Genomic DNA, 26399 nt, shown 5'->3' with positions numbered 1-26399 from the left:
TCTCCCTCTCTGATTTCTTCCTATTCTGTTTTCCCTTCTTTCCCCTATGATCCTCTACGCTATTATTTTCCACATATGAGTGAAACCATATGATAATTGTCTTTCTCTGATTGACTTAATTCTCTCAGCATAATACCCTCCAGTTCCATCCATGTCAATGTAAATGGTAAGATTTCATCCTTTTTGATGGCCGTGTAATATTCTAGTGTGTGTGTGTGTGTGTGTGTGTGTGTGTGTGTGTGTGTGCGTGTGTGTGTGTGTATACCACATCTTCTTTATCCAGCTACTGTGGACACGGCTGCTATGAACATTAAAGGGCACTGGATCACATTTGTATCTTTGGGGTAAATACCTAGCACAATTGCTGGGTCATAGGGTAACTCTATTTTTAACTTCCTGAGGAAACTCCATACTGTTTTCCAGAGTGGTCATCAGACAATACGTATAGAGTGCCAATGTAGGTTTTCAAAAAACTAGCTATTATGTTTATCAGATGGGAATATGGAAAGGGAACAATCTTAATTCACACTAGGACAAATTTTGTGAAATTATGTGCTGTGTTAATAACAGAAGGAAAAATGTCTAAAGAAAGGGCAGGCAGGTTTCACATGATAGGAAAGTGCTTTATATTTTTAAGTCACAGTAGAAGGCCTCTGACTTGTAGGTTGGCTCATGGAAAAGTAGGTTAAAGTGAGAACCCATTAAAAAAGCATACATATACACTGTGAAGACATTAGTTTAGCAATTAATGCAAATACTCTGATAGAGGTCCAGGCCTTCTCGCTGAGGAGAGGTCCACTCACTGGAGCTCTGCACTGATTTCTTTATATAAGCAATACACTTACTACAATGTCTGGGATTACCAGAATCAGTCACTTTACTTTAAAGCCAAACAGGAACGGAAAGGTATTTGGAAAGCAATTCCTTCCAGATTTTTATGATTACCCCTCCCCATCTTTATGGTTTACTTGCCCAAACTAATTCAATAGTAGTTTCTTTAACAACAACAACAAAAATCTCTTCTTTATGAAGGTCTTTCCAAAATATTAAAATTAACTTTCTTAAGAACAAAAGCACTCTCCATACTCATATTTTATGCATTTATACAATAATCAAAAAATTACTTACCAATAATATAAATAGACTTTGGAACAAACACAACTAACTAGCTTTAACTAAAGATATAGCTGAACTGGAAGAAGCAAAAGTACCAGATATAGTAGAAGACCACCAATTTCTAATTTTCCAGTTAATGTTGGTATCAGTCAGTGGGTTTTAGAGAACAGAATGTTGATTAATTTATCAAGTCAGTTAATTCAATGATAATTGCCAAAGAAGTCAATGCCTGAGTCATTCATTCTAATTTGTCATAATCTGATTTCTGATTTCAAGTCACAATCTGACATGAAAGAAAAACAATATAATGGTTAAAACTTTTAAGGTTGGTATTGTTAGAATTAGGCCCCACCCACACCTCCAAAATCTCTGAATTTACTTATTTCTATTTTGCAACTCAGTCTAAGTAGATCACAATACTACTATTCATGCTTAAATACCATAGCTTATACTCTGAATGTTACTATTAATATAATGTCTTTCTAGAATTAATTTTCCTTTAAAAGTGTTTTTCAAACGTTTTATTTTTTGGGGGTAGAAATACGACCATTCCCCCCCCCCACTTTATTTTTAAAGATTTATTTATTTTTTGAGAGAGGGAGCACGCGAGTGTGTGAGTGGACTGGGGGAGAGGAAGGAGAGAGAGAATCTCCAGCAGACTGAGCATGGCGCCCGAGGTGGGGCTAGATCTCAGGACTCTGAGATCATGACCTGAGCCAAAATCAAGAGTCAGACATTTACTGACTGAGCCACCCAGGTGCCCCCCGACTCTTTAAACAAAATGTTCCCAGAATTATATTATATAAAATAATGAGGGTAGAGCCACTCTGAAAGTAACTTCTAACTTCCCAGCTACCCCCAGAACAGTCTCTGAAGCCTTTCTGCAGAACTCTAGAGCTTCTTGGAACAAAGGATGAAAAGTGTTCCTTTAAACTATAATCAGGGATGCCTGGCTGGCTCAGTCAGTAGAGCATGTGACTCTTGATCTGAAGGTCATGAGTTCAGGCCCCATGTTGGGCATAGAGCAAGCTATAATCAAAAACAAATAAACAAAAAAGTTATAGAACTTATTAAAAGGATATTACTTAGCTAATTAGAATATTCAGTTAACCAAAATAATTTCTGATTCTTATCAGCTGCTCTAAGTTTGAAATACCACCAACTATATTAAAAGCAATAATGAAAGAAACAACAAGTGTTGGCGAGGATGTGGAGAAAAAGGAACCCTCGTGCACTGTTGGAGGGAATGCAAACTGGTACAGCCATTGTGGAAGATAGTATGGAGGTTCCTCAAAAAGTTCAAAATAAAACTACCCTACGATCTAGTAATTGCACTACTGGGTATTTACCCCCAAACACAAAAAACACTAATTCAAAGGGATATATGCAGCGCTATGTTTACTGCAGTATTGCAACAGCCAAATTATGGAAGTAGTCCAAGATAGATGAATGGATAAAGATGTGGTATATACATATACAGTGGAGTATTATTCAGCCATAAAAAAGAATGAAATCTTGCAATTTGCAACAACATGGATAGAGCTAGAGAGTATAATGTTAAGTGAAATAAGTCACTCAGAGAAAGACAAATACCGTGATTTGACCCACGTGGAATTTAAGAAACAAACGAGCAAAAGGAAAAAAAGAGAGAGAAGAGACAAACCAAGAAACAGACTCTTCACCATAGAGAACAAACGGATGGTTACCAGAGGGGAGGTGGGGGGATGGGTGAAACAGGTGATGGGGATTAAAGATTACACTTACCGTGATGAGCACTGAGGACTGCAGAGAATCACTGAATCACTATATTGTACACCTAAAACTAATATAACACTGTATGTTAACTATACTGGAATTAAAATTAAAAACTTAATAAAAAAATCTTAAAAATAATGAAAAAATTAAAATATTTTGCTAACCTGGGTATTTTATTAAATTTGAGTCATTTTTCTTTGCATTTAATTAAACTGTCCTAAAGTAGAAGAGATTCAATGACACAACAGTAAAACTGAAGAGAAAAAAAATGGTTCTCAAAAGGGATTTAAAAAGCAGGTCAGGTTGATGAATGACGAACAAATTATGTAAATATCTACATCTTATTTGTAGTCTCTTAAGTAAATGTATCAAAGCAAGAAGTTCTGCCATTATTCAGTTACCCTCCTAAAATCTACTCAGAGGCAGCCTGACATCAAAGAGGTAGAGAGCAATGTGTCCAGCCCAAAAAGCTGTTCTATCTAGTCATATAATCCAAATTTGTAAGTATGAAAAGGGGATGAGCAGAGACCTAGCTGGATCTCATTACTTTCTCATTCAGTATTATCATCTTTCTGTCACCTAGAAAGGTAACAGGTAAGATCTAAATAAAAGTATTTCCCACCCACCATTTGTCCTGGATACAGGTAGAAAAGCAAAGTAACTGAAACACTAATTATGCTGATCTGACACTTTTCTATAATCCTTTCCTTTTTTATTTTGGCAGGAGTGAGAAGGGGGAGGGGCAGAAGGAGAGGGAGAGAGAATCTAAAGCAGGCTCCATGCACAGTGTGGAGCCCGATGCAGAGCTCAATCTCACAACCCTGAGATCATGACCTGAGCCGAAATCAAAAGTCAGACACTTAACCAACTGACCCACCCAGGCGCCTCAATACTTTCAAAGCATAAGTGACAGGTAGCTATAAGAGACCTAGGGAAGGGTTTGGGAAATAACCTATGCATTTCTACATATAGAAATCAAGAAATTTAATAAATGCTCTGTGAAAAGTATAAACCTTTCCATGATGAATTAAAAACTGGACAACAAAGGATTTGCTCAGACAGAAAGTTTCTCTCCAGAAAACAATGTATGCAGATATAGAGCTATAATTGTTACCTACATAGCCATTAGGGTATGTATACACATAGAGAAGGGATTGAAAGTCACCAAACTATTCAGTTCAATTCTTGGCTAAAGTGAACTACTCCCCTCAGCACATTAGAAATAACATAACCAGTCTTGTAGGACCAGAGATGAATAGAACTTAAGCCTTGACTCGTTTATTATTAAAAAGAAAAAGAAAAGCACTCTGAGGGTATTTCAGACTTTCAACAATACAAGTAGAAGTCAAAGCCCTTTCCTAACTACTATTATCTTCTACCCGCCATTTTGTCACCACAGTATCCCTTTTTACCCATGTAATTACCAATTTTTTAAACTGTTTTGTGTACTTTTTTACCATATATTCTCCTTCCCTCCAGTAGAAGTTGTTGCCTCAGCTTCATGAGAGCAGAGAGAGCTAGTCTGACTAGTTTACCAGCCCCTACAACAGTGCCTGCCAAACTGAGAGGTCCAGTAAATATTTACAGAATGAATCAATGAATGGATGAACAAACAAACAAATCAACTCCTGCACCATAAGACTGCCCCCTCTTCATGATCCTCAGTCATGAATATACTGATTCTGAGTGATTTGGAAGGTGAAGTGGGAGTCTCTGGTGAGAGTGATTGGATCCTAGGCAGTTAGAGGGAAGCAGCAGTGGAAAGGTTAACTGTTGCAGGTAACTACAGAACAAAGAGATGTAAGCATTTAACTCTGCTAAGTACATAAAAAAAGACTCTAATACAGTGACTGCTCCACAGGCTAGACAATTTACTTGCAAAATTATTATGAGCCATCCGTCTGACCCCAAACAAACAGTTGTTAAATAGATCGCTTTGCTGGCAGGAATGCATGTGGAGGTGAGGGCTTCAAGCACATAGTAACTTCTGTAACAGAACATGTGCTTCTATGGTATTAGTTGTCAATGAAAAATTAAGACAATAAACGTTGCAACAAATTCAAGTATTTAACCATTTAAAGCTATACTGTACATAAAATAAATTCAAACCGTATTACGGCACTTACTAGAGAAGTATCTAGTCACGAAAATATCTAGTCACGAATACTGGTACTTAAAATTCTGTGACGCAGTAAGTATGGCCTGAGAATCAAATCAGACATTCTAGTCTCTAAGGCATTCTGTAATATTATGCTCAAAAATATAACATAATGACAAAACTAATGTTTTAAAATTGTAATGAAATGGGAAAAAAGAACAGTATACATAAAAGAATATCCACAAAGAAATAAATACCCATGAAATAAATATCATAAAATTCCTTCCACAAACGTAAGGAAACGTGTATACTACATTTGCAACTTGTAATAAATCTGACTGAGCAGGTGAAACATTCATAATTGAGCAGAATTATCTGTAAAATGTATTTTTTGTAAAGTTAATACCTGATGTTCTGGCTGCAAGTTAGGTCAGCTTGTAAAAATAAAGACGGCCATTGCACCTGGGTAGCACCCATGGGAGCATGATGAAAAGCTTATCCATTGCAAGGAAGAGATGAGAAGATTTCTTTGCATAAAATAAAACAGTACTTCATTTTTAAATATAGAAAATTATATATTTTTCTATTAATGAAAAATGTTCTGCCACAGCCACTACTGACAGTATCCAAGAGCTTAGGATGCCTCTCTTGAAGGATAACTAGGACCACAAATCTTCATACTTGCCTCCTGCATAAACCCTCCTCAATAGGAATTCTTGAGGAATTCTATGATGATAGGATTTCTATCATCATTAGTTCACAAAAATCCCAATCACTAGGATTTCAAGAATAGTAATAATAGTAGCATGTTTATTATATGCCAGTCACTAATCTTTAACTTTACATACAGTATCTGATTTAATCCCTTCAATGACCCATTACACAATAGACAGTGTTAATATCTGCATTGACAGACTTATTGTACTTAGAAATTTCTTGAGTTCTTACTATTTTTGACTAAGCGTGTATGTTATTCGATATATCAAGACAGGCTATCTTGAGCCATTACCTCTCAATGCCAGGTAGCATAAGCAGCCCGTTTTCTTCCCCAGGTATGACCTGGTTCGTGACACTTACCTTGCAAGACACTGTTTAGCTTGTGATTATCCAAGGTAGAGGTGTGCTGGAGCCAGACTGCACCACCTTGAGGGAGCTGACTGTGTACACATATTCCCAACTCTGCATTCAGGGACATTACACTGGTGACTTAAGATTGGCCACGGTGGGAGTATTTTAGACCACAGAAATTGGCAAATCAGGGCCTTTTTTATTGGAGAACTAGTTATTAAATATTCACATGCCACTGATCTGAGGAAATTTGTATTAAGTTTGTCGGGTCCAATTCAGATTCAGGAAGAATGAGTTTATGTCTCCCAATCATTTGAGTCCAGTTATCAACTGGACCTTTAGATATCCAGAACTCTCAGCACAGAGGCAACCCATTTTCATAACTGCTCTCTTAGATCTAGAGCAGATTCTTTCGCTATTCATTTCTACAATATGACTCATTCTTAAACATCACAAACTTCTTAATCACCGTAATTCATCCTAAGATGCCACTGAGTACTAGATTCACCATTACTTTAGGTACTGTTAAGAATAAAAAACATGGCCAATTAAATCGACATAACATCAACTCTAAGATACGTCCTGGTACCAGAAATACTGAAATTTTTAAAATGGGCACATTAAAAACTGATGGGGAAAAATCATTTCTATACTGCTTACTATTGTTTTCCAATCCCAGAATCTTAGTTCCAAATCTCCTTTCACTCTTGATATTCTACTCCTAGCTCCCCCACCTTAATGGTTTCCCCGTGCGTACTTATAGTCACAAAGAGCTTCATTTATAGCTATAAACAGAATGAATTCTGTTCTATAATAGAAAAAATTATAATCCCTAGAGTAGATACAAAATAAGAAAAGAAAATGATAAAGCGTCGGAATTTGGTAGCAGGAGAAGACAGGAGCGTGAAGAAGTAGAAAGGGAGGCTTCTCTGAAAAGCAGAAGACTGTGGAACAGAGAAAGAGGCAAAAAAGGTTATATGTAAAATGCCCTGAGCAGCATGCACTACTATAAAGCTGGTTTTAATTTTATGTTGGGGAATAGTTTATTACCAGGATGAACATCAAAATCTTCCCCAAAAGCGCTCTCACTGCTTTGAGAAGATATGAATCTAGCCTAATGTGACTAAAATGACATGACATGAATCCCACCTAACTTCCCTAACTAGCATAATGAAGAGAAATAAAACATATTTTGTCTTTTAGCAAATCACCAATTAAAGTTCAATAGTACTTTTGAGGTATCTCAACTTTTATCAACACTCTTAAAACATGTGGAAATGATTCTACTTACTCTCCATCCACTTCTGGTCTTCTACATACACAATGAAACTTGCCACCAAAATCTATATAAAGATCATTCTCCACAATATGAAAGATTTGTCCAATGACGAGTTTATCCTTGGCAGGTCCCATCTGTGTAAGAGGAGAATGTCTCAGCATAGATGCAAAGGATTCCACATTTTTTGGAGAGCCCTAAAAAAAGAGGAGAGATTTATATGTATATTATTCAAGATAAAGGTATATGATAGATACAATAAAACTTTACAGGGGAAATTTTTAAAAGTGAATGTGCTGTATATTTATATTTTGTGGCAATATGAAAAAAATTTAAATGGAATTTTGCTTTAAAAAATTATACTCTTCAACCTCCTCTTCCTCCCTTTCCTTCTTGAAGAGGAAACTAAGAACAGTGCTTAGTGATGCTGATGTGGTGGCTCAGAGTAGAATCTGGAATGTGAGCAAAGTAAGGAGCATCCTTAGACAAAACCTCCTACCATGGGGACAGAGGGAGATCAGAGTCTGAGCATGTGAGTAGGGCATCCAAGAAAGTGATTAACTTTATTCCTAATACTGATCATCTGGGGGCGGGGGGGAAAGCCTTCAAATTCAAGTTTAGTGGGAGTGACTAAATAGTATGGAGGTTCCTCAAAAAATGAAAAATAGAATTACCATATGATTCAGTAATCCCACTATTGGGTATTTGACCAAAGAAAATGAAAACTAATTTGCAAAGATACATGCACCCCTAAGTTTACTCTAGCATTATTTACAAGAGCCAAAGTGTGAAAGCAACCCAAGTGTCCAGTGACAGATGAATGGATAAAGAAGATGTGGTATAAATACACAATGGAATATTATTCAGCCACAAAAAAGAATGAGATCTTGTCATTTGCAACAACATGGCTGGAACCTAGAGCATATAATGCTAAATGAAATAAGTCAGATGGAGAAAGACAATTATTAGATGACTTCACGCAAATGTGGAATTTAGTGATTTCACTCATATGTGAAATCTAAGAAATAAAACAAATGAACAAATAAAAAAAGAGACAAATGAACAAATAGACTCTAATAAAGAGAACAAACTGGTGGTTGCCAGAGGGAAAAGTGGGGGGCAGGGGGAATGAGTGAAATTGATAAAGGGGATTAAGAGTACACTTACCATATGAGCATTAATGTATAGAATTGCTGAATCATATCACATATCCGAACTAATATAATACTATATGTTAATTATACTTTAATAAAAAATAGCCCAATAAGAGGGTTTTTTTTAATTTAAATACAGATTAAAATAAAAGTGATTAAGGATCCTTCAATTACCAGGGTGAACATGAGTTCTTGTTATATAATATTTTTAAACAGTTTTGTCATAATTTTCTTCTTTTTCTTGTTTTGTGCTGCTCATTTTCTAGGAGTCTTTTTACATACTGAATTTACTTGAGGTATGACTTAATATAAAATGCAGGCTCCTTACTTCTTTTCTTTTTTAACTTACAAATTTTTTTCCAAACACACACTTTTTCAGAAATCCATGAGTATAGACTTGCACCTTCTACTCATCTTTAATTTGTCTGGTGTGGTATGTGCATTCTTTGGGTCAAACTAAGGGAAGTACTAAGTTTCTGTTTGTGAGAGCTAATTACAGGAGAATACTAACAATTTAATCTACCTACATCCTGTATTTGGAATAAGTTTTACATCTGTTATTTCAGGGAGAATTATTAAGAGTCTGATAGTATGCTTACTTTACAAACTATAAAACCATATTTATGACTCATTTTTAATACATGCAGTACTTCAAGGATTACAAACTCAGATGCCGAGTAATAATATGCCGAATAAATGCCGAATAAACTCAGATTACAAACTCAGGCTGGGTGGGGAATTGGTGAGCAGAAGAATATGTGCTAGTCTAAAAGGTACAGCCACTACTCAGCTCCAGCTGCAGCTGCAAATCGAGTCCAGTGTTGCCACATCTTTTGATTCTCCAAGAAAAGCCAGAAATCCATGTATTAACATAAAATCCCCAATTTTTCCATGTTTATTAAAAAAAAAAAAAGCCTTTTATTTTATCAGTCTGGTAAAATACACTTTGGCCCAAAGACCAAAGGCTTATGACCTTTGCCTCAAGGTAAAGAAAGTCAAAACATTTGGCTGATGCCAAGTCCCTTAGATGCAGGAAGGAGGGCATGGCGATGCATTTGTTTCAGTGAGTTGAAACACACTGGGAAGGAATCCTGAGCACCTAAGTGTCCATTTAAACCAAAAACAAGTCAGTAGATCTAGATGCCAAATAGAGCTGAAAAGGTAGCCAGGAATATTATGCTTTGAGCCATACTACTAGTTTTATAACTCCACAGGGTATAATATTAAAGGTCCCTAAACAAGCACCTCGAAAAAATAGTTCATTCTTGTAGAGAGCCAAGGATGAAACACACTTTATGCAGACACAGGCTATACGAGTTGCCCTCTAGAGGTAGCGCAAAGAGTCAGACCAACCCAGCGGTGCCAAGAGCAGCTACTGTGACACTCCATTCATAACAGCTGCCCCCAGAGCAGCTGAAAAGAGCACCGCTCAAAGGCAAAGCAGAGTATCAGCTTCTGGGTCTCATCCTGCTTGCAGTCAAAGAAGGTCCTTCCCGCCTCTTCCTAGGACCTGCTTTCCCATTACCCCACCCCTATGGTTGACAGTTCCTCCTACCTCTCTCTCCTTCCTTCTCCTCCTCCTCTTCTCCCCCCACCACATTTGGAAGACTTTCAGTTGAAGCCATGGTCTAATTAAAACAGCCTTAGATGACAGGAAGATCCAGTAGTAAATATAATAGTTAAACATTTATTGAAAATAACTTAGCCATCACTAGGGCCTGTTCCTAAAATAACATAATCTCCTTTATAACTGTGAAGAGATGTTTAGCTAAGATTAGTACGACAGTAAAAGGTATTTCCTCCAAAGTTTTAGGAAATAATTGTTAGCAACTAATTATTTAATAAGATCTCTTAAGACTTTTTAGTAAATCTGTTGTAAAATATTTGTAAGTTTCATAAAATTATGAAATTATTTTTATATTGAAGTACAATCAACTTATAATATGATATTATAACAATTTCAGGTATACAACATAATGATTTGATATTTGTATACACTGTGAAATGATCACCACAATAAGCCTGGTTAACATCCATCACCATATATACTTACAAAAAATTTTTTTTCTTGTGATGAGAACTTTTAAGATCTGGCCCTGCTCGGCGGAGAGCCTGCTTCTCCCTCTCCCTCTGTCTGCCGCTCTGCCTACTTATGCTCTGTCTGTTAAATAAATAAATAAAAATCTTTAAAAAAAAAAAAAAGATCTGGTCTCTCAGCAACTTTAAAATATACAACACAATATTATTAACTATAGTCACCATGCTGCATTCCCTTGATCTACTTTGTAAATTTGTAGCTTCTGACCACATACACTCCCCCAACCCCCATCCTACCTCTGGCAACCCCTAATCTGTTCTCTGTATCTGTGAGCTTTTTTTCTTACGAGCTTTGTTTTTGTTTTTTGTTTGTTCAGATTCCACATATAAGTGAGATTACATGTATTTGTCCTCCTCTGTCTGACTTATTTCACTTAGCATAATACCCTCAAGGTCCATCAATGTTGTTGCAAATGGCAAGATTTCCTTCTTTTTCATGACTGAACAATACTCCGTTTTATATATATATATATATATATATATATGTATGTATGTATATGTATGTATATATACACATCACAGTTTCTTTATTCATCCATCAATGGAAATCTAGGTTGTTCCCATAGCTTGGCTATTACAATGTTCATGCTATGAACATGGGGGTGCATATATCTTTTTGAGTTAATGTTTTTATTTTCTTCAGATAAATACCAGAAATGAATTGCTGAGTCATATGGTAGTTCTATTCTTAATTTTTTTTCGAAACCTCTGTACTGTTTTCCACAGTGGCTGTAGCAATTTACATTTCCACAAACAATGTACCGGGTTCCCTTTTCTCTACATCCTCACCAATACTTGTTATTTCTTGTCTTTTTGATAATAGCTATTTTAACAGGTAAGGCGATATCTCACTGTGGTTTTGCTCTGTATTTCCCTTATAATTGATGATGTTGAGCATCTTTTATATACTTGTGGCTCATCCATATGTCTTCTTTAGAAAAATGTCTATTTAGAATTGCTGTCCATCTTTGGGTTTTTTTGCTATTGAGTTATATGAGTTCTTTATATATTTTGAATATTAGCCTCTTATCAGATATGACTTTTTAAATATTTTCTCCCATTCAGTAGGATGCCTTTCATTTTGCTGATGGTTTCCTTCCTTTGCTATAAGAAACTTTTCAGTTTGATGTAGTCTCCCTTGTTTATTTTTGCTTTTGCTGTTTTTGCTTTTGATGTCAAATTAAAAAAATCATCACCAAGACCTATGTCAAGGTCCCTACTACCTATGTTTTCTTCCAGGAGATTTATGGGTTTAGGTCTTATGTTCAAGTCTTTAATCCATTTTGAATTACTTTTTTGTGTATGCTGAAAGACAGTGGTCGAGTTTCATTCTTTTGTATGTGGCTATACAGTTTTCCCATCACCATTTCTTAAAGAGACTATCCTTTCCCCTTGTGTATCCTTGGCTCCTTATCATAAATTAACTGAATATGTATGTGTGGATTTATTTCTAGCTTTCTATTCTGTTCCATTGGTCTATGTGCCTGTTTTTATGCCAATAACATACTGTTTTGATTACTACAGCTTTGTAATATAGTTTGAAATCAGAGATTATGGTGTCTCCAGGTTTGTTCTTTTTTTTGAAGATTGCTTTGGCTATTCATGGTATGAATAATTATATTTTAAAAGAGATTTTAAATTCAAATAGTAATAGAATGCTATTGTTTTTTTGTTCCATTATTTTTGCCTACACTTTGTTACATTTTACAATGGAAGTCAATGTATTTTCAGTGAGTGAAATAATTTTACCACAAGCATAAGACCCCTGATTAACACCTGAATTTGCTTTTAAACTGTACACTTACTATTCTGTTTGGAAGCTTTGTCAAGTAATCAGACAAAGCTCTCCTTCAAAAATCATAATCTAGAACCATTTCTGAATTCATCATTTACTTGTCAGTGTCTTCTAAAAACAATAACTGTAGCAACTCCCTCAACCCACTTTGACAACAACATTCTTAGCTCCTCTTATGCTGATGCAGACAGCAGAGACGGTGGGCTCCCTGTCACCCGCTGGAGCTTAGTGTCCAACCCTGGTTACTGAAAATGTTTCTATAAAGCTCATTCACAGAGTTATCATAGCTAAAGCAGGTACCTTAGAGTTGACTGCTTCCTTTAAGAATTAGTCACAGGGCTCAGATTTCCTAAGTATTCCTGTTATTCTACTGTACCATTTTTTCCCTTTGAGGCCTAAAAGTTGAACAGGACTGTCCAGGTAGAATGCGGGAAGGTGAAGGGATTACATATATAGCGAACAGTATCACTTTAATTTATTCATTTATCAAATGTGTTCAGTATTGAGTGCTTGTCATGTACCAGGCTCTAGTCGAACCTTGATATAAAAATATGTGAAATGGTAGGGAAATAAAGAGTTAAACCAACATGACAACAGAGATTAGAATCCAAAAAGTTGCTGTAAATAACTGCTACCCTCACAAAGGTATAAAGAGTCTTGTACCATAGGCTAAATGGCATCAGACTCAAAAGAGGTGTGTCATTAATGGGGTAACAGTACTTGCTCCTTGTTTTTAAAAAAAAACAAAACAAAACTTTGACAGCACTATGCAAGATGGACCAGAGAGAGTGGAAAAAATGAAAAGAGAACTGTTGAGAGGCTCCTCCAATTAGCTAGGACATAGATGATAAAGGGCTTATGCTGAAGCAGTTGCCATAGAAATATAGCAGAAGGAATAAAGAGCTATTTACTGGGGCGCCTGGGTGGCTCAGGTGATTAAGTGACGGCCGTTGGCTCAGGTCATGATCCTGGAGTCCCAGGATCGAGGCCAGCATTAGGCTCCCTCCTCAGCAGGGAGTCTGCTTTTCCCTTTAACCCTCCCCTCTCTCATGCTCTCTCTCTCAAATAAAGTCTTTTTTTTTTTAAAGAGCTATTTACCAAATAGTACAGCAAAGACTTGATCTCCAATTGGCTACAGAAAGTAAGGCAGAAGGGCAGCCATGAATGAGGTGTAAGAGGAGTGCAGTAAAAGTAAGAGAGTAATAGGTTATGATACCTATAACATTTCAGGGAATACTGGCTCTCTGGTAGGTAGTTAAAAATAATCGTGCAAAGGGGTGCCTGAGTGGCTCAGTCGGTTAAGTGTCCAACTCTTGATTTCAGTCAGGTCATGATCTCAGGGTCATGAGACCCAAGCCCTGTGTCAGCTCCTTACTCAGTGGGGAGTCTGCCTGAGATTCTCTCCCTCTCCCTCTGACCTTCTGCGCCCTTCCTCCCCTGCCAAAATAAATAAATAAATCTTAAAAAAAAAGAAATAATTGCACAATTTATATACATACTAACATAAATTTACACGTTTATAGTGATATTATATAAAGATACAAGTTCTTCAAAATAAATATATCAGATGCTAACTGCAGTAATTTCTATATAGGACTAATTTTTCTTTATATTACTTATTACAGAAAATCTAGAACAAAGTCTATGTATTACTTTAAAGTTTCAATGTATATTAAATATATATAACTTTCATGCATATGAGGACATTTAATATATAGCTTGGAATTAGAGGCTATTAGTGCCAAAAGAAACATGAAATATCAACTACTAGTCCAACTGCCTCACTTTACATGTGAGTACCATACCTGCTATTCAAAACTACATAATATGGCTAAACAGTGATTCTTTTTTTTTACATTTTAATTTTAATTTTTTATTGTTATGTTAATCACCATATATTACATCATTAGTTTTTGATGTAGTGTTCCATGAGTCATTGTTTGTGCATAACACCCAGTGCTCCATGCAGAACGTGCCCTCTTTAATACCCATCACAGGGCTAACTCATCCCCCCAGCCCCCTCCCCTCTAGAACCCTCAGTTTGTTTCTCAGTCCATCGTCTCTCACGGTTCATCTCCCCCTCTGACTTACTCCCCCTCATTCTTCCCCTCCTGCTATTGTCTTCTTTTTCTTTTTTCTTAACATATGTTGCATTATTTGTCACAGAAGTACAGATCTGCGACTCAACAGTCTTGCACAATTCACAGCGCTCACCATAGCACATACCCTCCCCAATGTCTATCACCCAGCCACCCCATCCCTCCCACCCCCCACCACTCCAGCAACACTCAGTTTGTTTCCTGAGATTAAGAATTCCTCATATCAGTGAGGTCATATGATACATGTCTTTCTCTGACTGACTTATTTCACTCAGCATAACACCGTCCAGTTCCATCCACGTCGTTGCAAATGGCAAGATCTCATTCCTTTCTATGGCTGCATAATATTCCATTGTGCATATATACCACATCTTCTTTATCCATTCATCTGTCGATGGACATCTTGGCTCTTTCCACAGTTTGGCTATTGTGGACATTGCTGCTATAAACACTGGGGTGCACGTACCCCTTCGGATCCCTACATTTGTATCTTTGTGGTAAATACCCAGTAGTGCAATTGCTGGATCGTATGGTAGCTCTATTTTCAACTTAAACAGTGATTCTTAAATGCAAGTTGCTTCAGAAGATGGAAAGTAGATAGAAACATTATTTTAAGACTTAAAGGAAGGAAACATATGGCAGAAAAACAGAAATACTCAGGAAACCTCAGTTCTATGACCAACTCTGCAATTAAATAGCTAAAAAATCTTGAGTAAGTCATTTAAGTCTTAAATTTGTCATATTTGTAAAAGAAAAAAATTGGATTGGATACCTACAAATTTTAGTAATAGGAATTCTTAAATATTCTAAAATGTGAAAAGGATTTTATAAATAAACATTATAAATGGAAGACAACTTCCTAGTAAATATTGGAACATATATGCTCAACAATTTCTTAGTGAAGGGGCATGATAAGGAAAAAAAAGTTTAGAAATCTCTATAATAGAGGTATATCATAGTAGCAGGAGAATAATTATGCTAGATAGGGAGAAACAGAATTACAAGAGGAGGCTGGATAATCAGTTAGTGTCTGTCTGTCCCTCTCTCTGAGATGAGCTTGAGCCACACCCTCACAGATGCTGGGAGGGAAGTGGAGAAACAGAAACAACCTGGGACCAAAGGATGACTTAAAGGTTTCTAGTAAGACAGAGGTTGTCTGACCAAAAGATAAGGCATGCAAGTATACACATGGAACTGTACTTCCAACCATTCTGGGATATGGGATACTTCTAAAACTGAATTAAATGCCATCTTCTAAGATCCTATATAACACAGTATTATACAGTTTCTTTCTTTTAATTGAAGTATAATTAACATACAGTGCTATATTAGTTTCAGGTGCACCATGTAATGATTCGACAGTTCTATACATTACTCAGTGTTCATCACGGTAAGTGCACTCTTAATACCACATATCTATTTCCCCCACCCCCACCCACTTCCCTTTTGGCAACCACCAGTTTGTTCTCTGTATTTAAGAGTCTGGGTTTGTTTGGGGGTTTTTTGTCTCTTTTTTTCTTTGTTCATTTGTTTTGTTTCTTAAACTCCATATGAGTGAAATCATATGGTATTTGTCTTTCTCTGACTTATTTCACTTAGCATTACATCTTCTAGTTCTAGTATTATGCAATTTCTTTAGTAACAGTCATCACATTTAAAATCAGAGTTAAATGTTTGTCTTCTTTGCTATACTTCAAGATGGAAAAGGAGATATCTGTCTTGTTTACTACTAAAAAAAGTTTACATAAGTATATTATCTTAGTTCCTGGAAGACAAATAAATAGGATGGATGTATTTCCTGACTATTCTAAAAAGAACCTTCTGAAATCAATCTTCATTATCCATGGCACCATCCCTTTCTGTTCCACAAGTTCTAATGTTTAACAAACTCAGTAGTCAAAACATGTTTTCAGGGATCTGCTATAAAATGCACTGCTATCTACTTTCACTTTTTATTCTAACTCTGCGCAACAAAAACACAGGGACAACAAATAAATAACGTCCAGAAGAACTGCCCAGGACAGGAACTGGCTCATAAATAGGCACTCAAAAAGTCCCTACGGTAAGGCTGTGAACTCAAGGAGATGAGACTACCAAAATGGTTCCACAGGAATACAACTGTAGTTGTCTAAATTAATTCTGAGCTATCTGGGGTTGGTTCTCTTGATTCAATCTAAAGGCATTAGTGATCCCATTTCCACAATAAGGGACACTGTTCGTCCATGGTGTACACTGGCAAAGCAGTTTCTTATATTAATATCTGTAGACACCTATAACCAAGTGCCTATAGAAGGCAAGGCTTTGTCATGGGAAGTAACTTCTGCCTCATATCAATTAGGGTAAAATACAAAAGTATAAAGTTTGCTGTTAAGTGAACTGGAAAATGATAACTTCAGGGCTTTAAATTCCCAGCTAAAGGTTAACATAAGGGATCTGAAAGCATCTATAACTGTCCTAAAAGAAATCTTTATCTCCTTTAGCCTCAGGCCTGAGATTTAAAAAAAAAAAAAACCCACAAAGTCTAATTCTGCCAATGGCTGAATGACAAAGCAAACTGAGTTCCCAATTTCACAGACTCTCTAGTTTTAAAATTGGGGCATTGATTAGGAAGGTGGTGGTGAATCCTGAAAATCAGAATGGGAATATGGGCAGATGCTGAAGAACCTGCAGACCCTAAGCCCCTAAACTCTGCCAAGTATCCTTTGCTGGTAGAAGAAGCCCTTCCATACCAATCTGAGGAGGTTAGTCTTCCCTTTCCTGAATTACCTGCAATGGTCTACCCTGAGGTAGTTGCAAGGGCTCATTGGTCCTCCTAAGCACCCATCTCTCCCACTTCTCATTGCTTGTAGACCTGCACTGTTCGATATGGTATTCACTAAACACATGTAGCTATTCAAATTTAATTAAAATTAAATAAAATTTAAAATTCAGTTCCTAAATTGCACTAGCCACATTTCAAATGCTCAAAAGGCATATGCAAACAGCCCAGACAGTATAGGAGATTTCCATCATTACAGAAAATTCTATTGGATAGCACTAGATCTATCACCAAATTCAACTCTCAGCAGACCCCAAGGGGTGAGATACAAAGCATAGTCCATGAAGAGGTACAGTACATACCAAAAGAACTGCATGATTTTGTTAATTTATATCAATATAAACTAAGGATCTGTAGGGGAATGGATCCTAAGCGTACTGAGTCAGAATGAAGGGAAGACAGTATTAGTATTGCCTTGGACCAAATTTACTAGTATGGGCTTATTCAGCAGAGATTCAGATACAGTAAGTTAGCCTCAGAGGCTAGGCATTTTAATAGTTTGCTTGGTTGGCTAAATCAAACCTGAACCCAAAAAAAGACTACACTATATGAAGTTGAGATACCAGAACTTCCTTAGTATACCACAGAGGAAGGTATCCAAATGCTTGGAGAAAATAATAGAATGTTGAAGTGGATTTATCATTTATGACCTTTTCACCTAGCCCTTACTGTGGTCCCTAGCAGGATCTATAAGATACTCAGTTCACCGAAGCTAAGGGGTGAGGGGAGCATCAGCTTTTCTGAATTGCTGTGTGGTGACTATTCTCCGCACTAGGACTGATTGGTGGCAACTGCTTCCAGTAACAGCTCTCTGAATTCAGTGGCGATAATGAGATCATGGTATTCCAGGAGTCAGGTCAGGACTTAACAGCCAATAATATGATGGGCATGGTTATCATAATTCGAGAGTGCCTAAACAGTAATCAAAACAGTCTGACTTGAAGAGCTCTTTGGTGTTGGCTGATTGATTAAGGTGTCCCAGAAATGAAATAGATGGGAAAACTCTATAGTTCTAATGAACAGAAGTCTGGCCTACATCATCACAATTGACTGTCAGGGCCACTCAGCAAATTCCCAAACCTGAACAAATTCCCAGACACTGAGTCCTCCGAATGAAGAGAAGATCATGTCACATTGAGGAAGGATCATGCTACATGGCTAAAAATTATTTTTTAATTTTTTATTAACATATAATGTATTATTTGTTTCACGGGTACAGGTCTGTGATTCATCAGTCTTATACAATTCACAACACATAGCTAAAAATTTATATTGCCAATCTTCCTACTAGCTTTCCTAAAGAGAGTGATGACTATTTACCAGGGTGTCCACTGGGGAAGGAGAAATAATGATACTTTTCAAGGATTACATGAACTGACATAACTCTTCAGACTCAATTTGCTTCTAGTCAGAATAGAGGCTTATGGTGGGGGTCACATGATTAATGGGAGTTTTAGCTCAGGCCCACCCCTTGAACTCACTGTGGTTATCTCTCCAGTTCTAGAATGCATAATGGGAATAGATTTACTTAGCAACTGGCAGAATGCCCACCTTAGTTCCTTAATCTGTGGAGTGAGGGCTATTAAGGTAGGAAAGGAGAAGTGGAAAATACTAGAACTTCCCCTGCCTACAGAACAAGTAAATTGAAGGCAATACTACATTCCTGGAGGCACTGCAACGATTAGTGCCAAGGACCTGGAAGATGCAGGGTGGTGATTTCTACCACATCCCCACTTAACTTGCCTATGTGGCCCTAAAGAAAACAAATGGATCCTAGATAATGACAATTTTTTTATCACAAACTTAATCAGGTGGTAAGTCCCACTGCAGCTGTTGTTCCAGATGCGGTTTCATGGCTGGAGCAAATCAAATACCCCCCAGCACCTGGTATGTGCTAACTGATATGACAAATGCTTTCTTTTTCTAGATCTGCTAGTAAAGACTATATACCTCAGAGTTATACCAATTTACCAGTTGTGTGTCATAAACTGGTCGACAAGGACTTTGCCATTTCATTCCACAGGATATCATGTTGGTCTATTACACATACTTATTGGCCCCAGAAGCAGAAAGTTGCAACTACCCTAGACACATGTATTCCAGAGGGTGGGAAATAAATCTCACAAAAATGCTGGGCCTTGGTGAAATTCCTAGGAGGCCAGTGGTCTGGGACATGTCGAGATGCGCATTTTTTCCACTAAGAACAATGCATAGTACTTACTGGGTCTCTTTGAATTTTGGAGGCAATAAAATACCTTATTTGGACATTCTTCTCCAACTCTTTAAGTAACCCAAAAAGCTGCCTGTTTTGAGGAGGGCCCAGAATAAGACAAAGCTCTGCAACAGGTCCAGACTACCAGGCAAGCTACTCTACCACTTGGGCTTTATGACCTGGCAGATGTGGTAGTATTTCAAGTATCTGTAGCAGAAAAAAATGTAGAATGGAGACTTCAACAAACCTCTCTCGGTGAATCATAATGCAGAGCTAGAGTGGTCCTGAAGGACAGTGGTAAAAGAATAGCCTCCCGATGGGCAGAACTTTGAGTACTGCATGTGATCTCTTTGCCTGGAAGGAAAGACAGCCTAAGGTACAGGTCTATATTAATTTGTGCAAAGTGACGAATGATTTTGCTGGATGGTCAGGGATTTGAAGGCATATGATTGAGAAACAGATGACAAGACAAGGTCTGGGAAAGGGATATGTGGATAGACCTCTCTGAATAGGCAGAGTGAGAAAATAAGTCAGTCACATGTAAATGATTTCTCTAGCAGAAGGAATCTTAATAATCAGAGGATGATAACCAGTCCTGTGGACGTCAACCTCTTTCGCCGGCTATTCCTGTCCCCCACAACTGGGTTCAAGAACAAAGCTGCCACAGCAGCAGGGATGTGCTGTCTTAGTGGTAGGAGGGGTATCTCAGCATGTCCCAGACTGTTAGCCAATAAAAAATTTCACCAAGGTGGCAGGTCCCTGAATTTCTGCGGAATGGAGGTTATGCATGGATTCAGAAACATTGACTTCTACTCACCCACGTTGATCTAGCCACAGCCACTGCTAAATGACCAATCTGCCAACAGCAGAGACCAAAAAAAAGCTTCCAATATAGTATCATTCCCTGAAATGATCATATGGCTACCTGCTAGCAGGTTACACTGGGCCATTCTATATAGAAAGGAAAGTGATACAGTATCACCAGAATAAACACTTACTCTAAATATGGATTTGCCTTTCTACCCACAAAACTTCTTTCAAAACCACCATAAACTAAGAGAATCTCTTATTCATTGTCATGGTATTCCACACTTCTAACCAAAGAAATCATTTTACAGGAAATGATGTGTGATAATGGGCTCATCTTTATGGAATTCACTGGTCTTACCAGTGCTGGGCCTGACAGACTAGTGAAATAATCCTTTTTTAAAAATAAATAAACTTTCTATTTGAGATCATTGTAAATTCCCATGTAATTAAAAGAAATAATACACAGAGATCCCTTCCATCCTTTACCCAGTTCTCTCAAGGCTAACATCTAAGACCAGGTAAGATACCACAACCAAGAAACTGACAACTGATGCAATCCACCAACAGTATTCAAATTTTACCAGTTTTATATGCAATTACTTGTATGTGTATTTAGTTCTACATAATTTTATCATATGTGAAGACTCATGTATTCACCACCATGGTCACGTTAACAGGACAGTTCCGTCACTGCAAGGATCCCTCGTGTTGCCCTTTTGTACCTCCCCATCTTTCTTCTAACCACCACCCCTATCTCTAACTCTTAGCAACCACTGATCTCTTCTCCATCTCAATAATTTTGTCATTTCAAGAATGCCATAAACAGACTTAGACTATATAATCCTTTGGAACTGGCTTTTTTCACTCAGCATAACACCCCTGAGAGTCATTTAAGTTGTTATGTGTATCAATCGTTTGTTTCTTTTTACTTCTAAGTAATATTCCATGGTATGGATGTACCACAGTTTGCTTTAATCATTCAATAGCTGAAGAACATCTGGGCTGCTTCCAGTTTTTGGCTATTACAAATAAAGCTGCTATAGACATTTATGTACAGGTTTTTATATGAACATGAGTTTTCATCTCTCTGGGATAAATACTCTGTGAGCTTGTGTACACATATCTCTTTTGGTAGAACCCAACCATCTCAATTTGGGTAACTGGCCAGAGAGGAGCTGCTGAACTGCTGACTCCAAGAATGGAAGTCCACCACTCAGCCGCCGGTGGCCAAGAGCAGAGTGCTTTAAAAAGCAAGGCAAGGGGCACCTGGGTGGCTCAGTTGGCTGGGCATCTGCCTTTGGCTTGGGTCATGGTCCCGGGTCCTGGGACGGAGCCCTGCGTTGGGCTCCCTGCTCAGCAGGGAGCCTGCTTCTCCCTCTCCTCTCTGCTTGTGCTCTCTTTCACTATCTCTGTCTCTCTCTCTCAAATAAATAAATAAAATCTTAAAAAAATAAAAAAACAAAAAGCAAGGCAAAACCCAAAATGAATCAACTATTAAATTTTATTCCCAAATCCCTACAAACCAGGCTCCACTCAACTGTGATAGTTTATTTCTTTTATTATTTAATGCCAACAGATAAAAACAAACTTAAGGGAACATAATCATGTTATAAAAATTATTATTAATAAAGGGGCGCCTGGCTGGCTCAGTTGGTAGAGCATGTGACACTTGATCTTGGGGGTGTGAGTTCCAGCCCCATGTTGGGTGTAGAAATTACTTAAAATAAAAAAACTCTTTGGGGCACTGGGTGGCCCAGTCGGTTAAGTGTCCGACTCTCGATCCCAGCTCAGGTCTCAATCTCGGGGTCCTGAGTTCAAGCCCCACATTGGGCTCTACACTGGCTGTGGAGCTACTTTAAAAAAAAAAAAAAAAAAAAAGGAGGAAAAAAGTCTTTTTTTTTTTTTAAAGATTTTATTTGTTTGACAGAGAGAGACACAGCGAGAGAGGGAACACAAGCAGGGGGAGTAGGAGAGGGAGAAGAAGGCTTCCTGCCGAGCAGGGAGCCCGATGTGGGACTCGATCCCAGGACCCTGAGATCATGACCTGAGCCAAAGGCAGAAGCTTAATAAGGACTGAGCCACCCAGGCGCCCAAGGAGAAAAAAGTCTTAAAAAAATGCTTTAAAACATTTTTAAAAATTATTATATAATTAAAAGAGCAAATTTTAATATAATCTTTAAAAGAAAAATAAAACCCAAACACCTTAAAAGAATAGAGATTTCTGAGCAAAAGTGAGAGTTAATAAAGATATACAAAGTTAATGCTGACTTGGGAAGTCATAAAAGACTCTCATAGGGTATGATCAGATCATATGACCACCCATGAAACAAACTATATATAGGATATATTCAAAATATATTTATCTTTTCTTTTAGGAAATGTATAGTATTAATTATATTACAGGTGTTGACTTTTCCCTAGAGATTTATACCTACCTCAATTCACTCCTCTATTGTTTTTATATTAACTGGTAATTTTCTCTAAATATGCTTTGAAAATGTTAGACTCCACTGTGAACTAAACATTTCAAAAGATTTTTCTTACTAACTCAGGGATAACTCACCTAGAATTTCATAATGTAAAAACCAGCTGGCACCACAGCTAAAACCATAAATATTTTTCAACATTCCTTTACAAAATTCATTTTTAAAACATTGGTATAATTCTTAAAGTTGTCAATATAAAACAGTGAGAAAACATAAGTTTAAATAAAATACAGAACATTGCTACTATATGAATATACTAGGCTTAAAACTTACACTAAAAATAAGAATTTTTTCCTTGATATTAAGACAAATCCTTTAAATAAGTTATATTTTGGATTTTTCCAGTATTCTGAAAGGACAAAATATCTGATTTATATCCAGCATCTTGAAATAAAAAATATCAATAAGAAATACTCATGAAAAAGTGAAAAATAACATTTTTAAAAATCTGCATGAAACGTAATATATTGCTAAAATAAAACTATAAACATCAGTATTCTACATAAACTAAAATAGTAAAATGTTATTCTTTACCTTAAAAGAATAAAATGTTCTACTGTGTGGTCTCGAAAACTCTTACAAACCAATTTTCAATGAGCTGCAAGTCATATGCTACCCTCTACCGTTAAGAAACAGTATTAGTCACAAAGCAGAAAAACAATTATTTGCTCAACTATTGCCACCTTGTGGCTATAAAATAGGTCATCTGCTATTGCAGAGCTTCCGATTGGCTTAACAGATTCTACAAATCTCTATTGTCTAAGAGACGTAAGAGCATCAGAGGTTTTAAAGTACTTCTTTAAAAAAAAAAAGAGGAAAAAGTATCTAAGTTAAAAAAATATACTTAGCAAACATTTACCTGGTCCTCTATACATAAGAATGTTATGTTGGCTACTAAAATGAAAGGAATTGGTCCCTACCCTCAAAAACCAAACAAATAAAAAACTAATTGAAGAGATAGCTGCACAAACCAGTATTAAAGGTAATAAACCAAAGAAAAACGAAATGGGTAAGTGAGCATGGGATGAGTATGGCACCTACAAACCCCCATACCGAACAATGGCATTTCAGGTCATTTAAATTTGAGATCCCTTTAGCTAGTAGCTTCAGTGAAATCTTAGGATAAGTATTTCATGATGAACTGCCCTTGGTAAAATTCCTGTCTGCAGGGGAAGGTTCCTTTTGAGGATAACTTCCGTAGCTCTTACTGAGTATCACTTACTTCTGAGGTGCCCATACACATAACAAAGTTGGCACTCTAAGGATAAGAATGAAATCAATGGGTAAAACTTCAACCTATATTGTTGACCATACATACATATTGTTAAATCTAATAATAAGCCACCCAAGATACTATAACTGTATAAGTTTAATTCCAATATAAATCAACACATATATATTCAACTCCTAACTTACGTAAAGGGTGAATAAAAAATGACCCCTGATCTCCAGGAACTACAATCTAAAAAACAGGCTAGAACAAGTTCTTAAATGACTTCAGTATAATTTAAGAGTTGTGTGGGTACCATAAAGGGAATATAAAACAAAGCTCCATGACTTTCAAAAGGAGTTTCGTCTGGTTGATGAGATGATAAACACCAATGGAAGAGGTGATTTTTATAATGGAATTTGGAGGCAGAGAAGCTAATTCCAGGGGGAAAAGCAAAGACAAAGAAACAAGGATTTGTTTGGGCAATAGCAAAATATTTATTTTCACACAGAAAAATTTTTGAGCAGAAACCATATATAAATGAAAATTACATAGAACCCCAATATATATGACATAACTGTAGTATTTTGTTAGGATAAGTCTATTTTATGGTTCAAATTGATAGCATTTACTTATTATGAAGTCAAAAAATGTGAACATGCAGTTATTTTGATAAAAAGCACAAGTTGATATCAGCGGTGAGGAATAAAAACCCCAGGTCCCAATTTCGGAATAACAACCCTAGTTCCCAATTTCTCTATTTTGTTTTGAGGGCTCAATATCAAGAAATACCCCACATGGGGGGAAAATAATATCCCACATGGATAGAGGTGAGTAAACACCTCATGCACTCCAAGTGGGAGTGTGGTACAAACAGGTTTTCTCTATCAAAACTCAAACTGTACACTTTGACCCAGCATATATCCCATAAGTATGCAAAAAATATGTAAATGATCACTGTAGCACTGTCTGTATTAAAAAAAAAAAAAAAAAGAACAAAACAGAAAACAACCTAAAGTTCATTAATGAAGGCCTGGTTAAATAAATTATGCTACACCCATACCATGGAATACCAAGCAATTTTTTTTCAATGAGGTATACACGCATTATACATAGGCAATGAGGAAAAATATTCAAAGTTATACTTACCTGAAAACACCAATTTTCAGCAGCAGCAACTAAACTATACTGAGTGCTTATTAAGCATCAGGGACTTGTGCTAAGTGTTTAAATAATAAATTCATTTAATCTCATAATAACTTCATGACAAAGAATTTTTACAAAAAAGGAAACAAAGATATACAGATATTAAGTAATTTCCCAAGAAAACACAGCTAGTAAATGACAGAACCAGGATTCAAACTGAGACTATCTGAATCCAGAGCTTACACACTTGAACAGTAATAATATAATTCAAAACAGTACCAACCAATTTGTGTTTGGGTGTAGAGATTACTTAAAAATAAAATCTTTCAGGGTGCCTGGGTGGCTCATTCGGTTAAGTGTCTGACTTTGGCTCAGGTCATGATCTCAGGGTCCTGGGATCGAGTCCCGCATTGGGCTCCTTGCTCAGCAGGGAGTCTGCTTCTCCCTCTTCCTCTGTCCCTCCCTCTGCTCATTCTCTCTCTGTCTCAAATAAATAAATAAAATCTTTAAAAATCATAACAAAATAAATCAAATCTTTAGGGGCACCTGGGTGGCTCAGTCAGTTAAGTGTCCAACTCTTGATTTTGGCTCAGGTCATAATCTCTGGGTCATGAGATCTTGCCCCATGTTGGGCTCCGCAATGGGCAAAGCCTGCTTAAATTCTCTCTCCCTCTCCCTTTACCCCTCCCCTGTTTTCTCTCTCTTTCTCTCTCAAAAAACAAAAAATAACCATCACCACTACCACCAACAAAAAATACACTCTCAAGTTATTCCCTATGATCTCTTTATTTGAGGCAAATAAAGTTTCTTTTGTGTAACAACTCCAAACAAAACAAAACAAAACAAAACCAAAACCAAAACCAAATCAAACATACACATTCTCCAGCCTGGAAAGCGAGGAAAAGGAAAGGGGGGCTTTTACATTTCCCATTATAATCTTCAATGCTATTTGAATTTCCTTTTTAAAGTAAGCAAATTTTTTTTTATACTTTTTCAAAAATTTTGACCATACAACAGTGAACTTGATTCATCTTGCAAACTAAGGATACTCTCCAATTAATTAGATCCAGAAACTTCAAAAAGTGGAGGTTTCTTCACAAAGTTGAATCTCTTTTAACACCTCACAACTGCTCATATTCTTCATCATAAATATGTCAGAAAAGCACTAAAAACTTCCAATAGCACTAAAATTAAAACTAATGTGGTATTTTCAGTTTCATTACCCTTAAAATTGTTTTTGCTCAATTATTATTCTGGAT

The 26399-nt window shown here is 36.8% G+C and overlaps 1 protein-coding gene across 2 annotated transcripts in view; it reads right to left on the bottom strand.

Annotated features, from left to right (window-relative positions):
• The window catches only part of MRPS28 (mitochondrial ribosomal protein S28), a 109804-nt gene that overhangs the window by 79237 nt on the left and 4168 nt on the right, over window positions 1-26399 (bottom strand). For both annotated transcript variants that reach the window (XM_028108696.2, XM_028108705.2), the window contains exon 2: window positions 7329-7510. In XM_028108696.2, coding sequence (XP_027964497.1) covers window positions 7329-7510 — 182 coding nt within the window. The remainder of the gene's footprint in view (window positions 1-7328; window positions 7511-26399) is intronic.

Source organism: Eumetopias jubatus, unplaced genomic scaffold (assembly GCF_037043125.1).
Source record: "Eumetopias jubatus isolate StellerSeaLion01/CBP00866 unplaced genomic scaffold, mEumJub1_p1.0 scaffold_4, whole genome shotgun sequence".
Classification (NCBI taxonomy): domain Eukaryota; kingdom Metazoa; phylum Chordata; class Mammalia; order Carnivora; family Otariidae; genus Eumetopias; species Eumetopias jubatus.
Note: the sequence above shows the minus strand (reverse complement) of the source record. Positions and strands in the feature narration are given on the sequence as shown.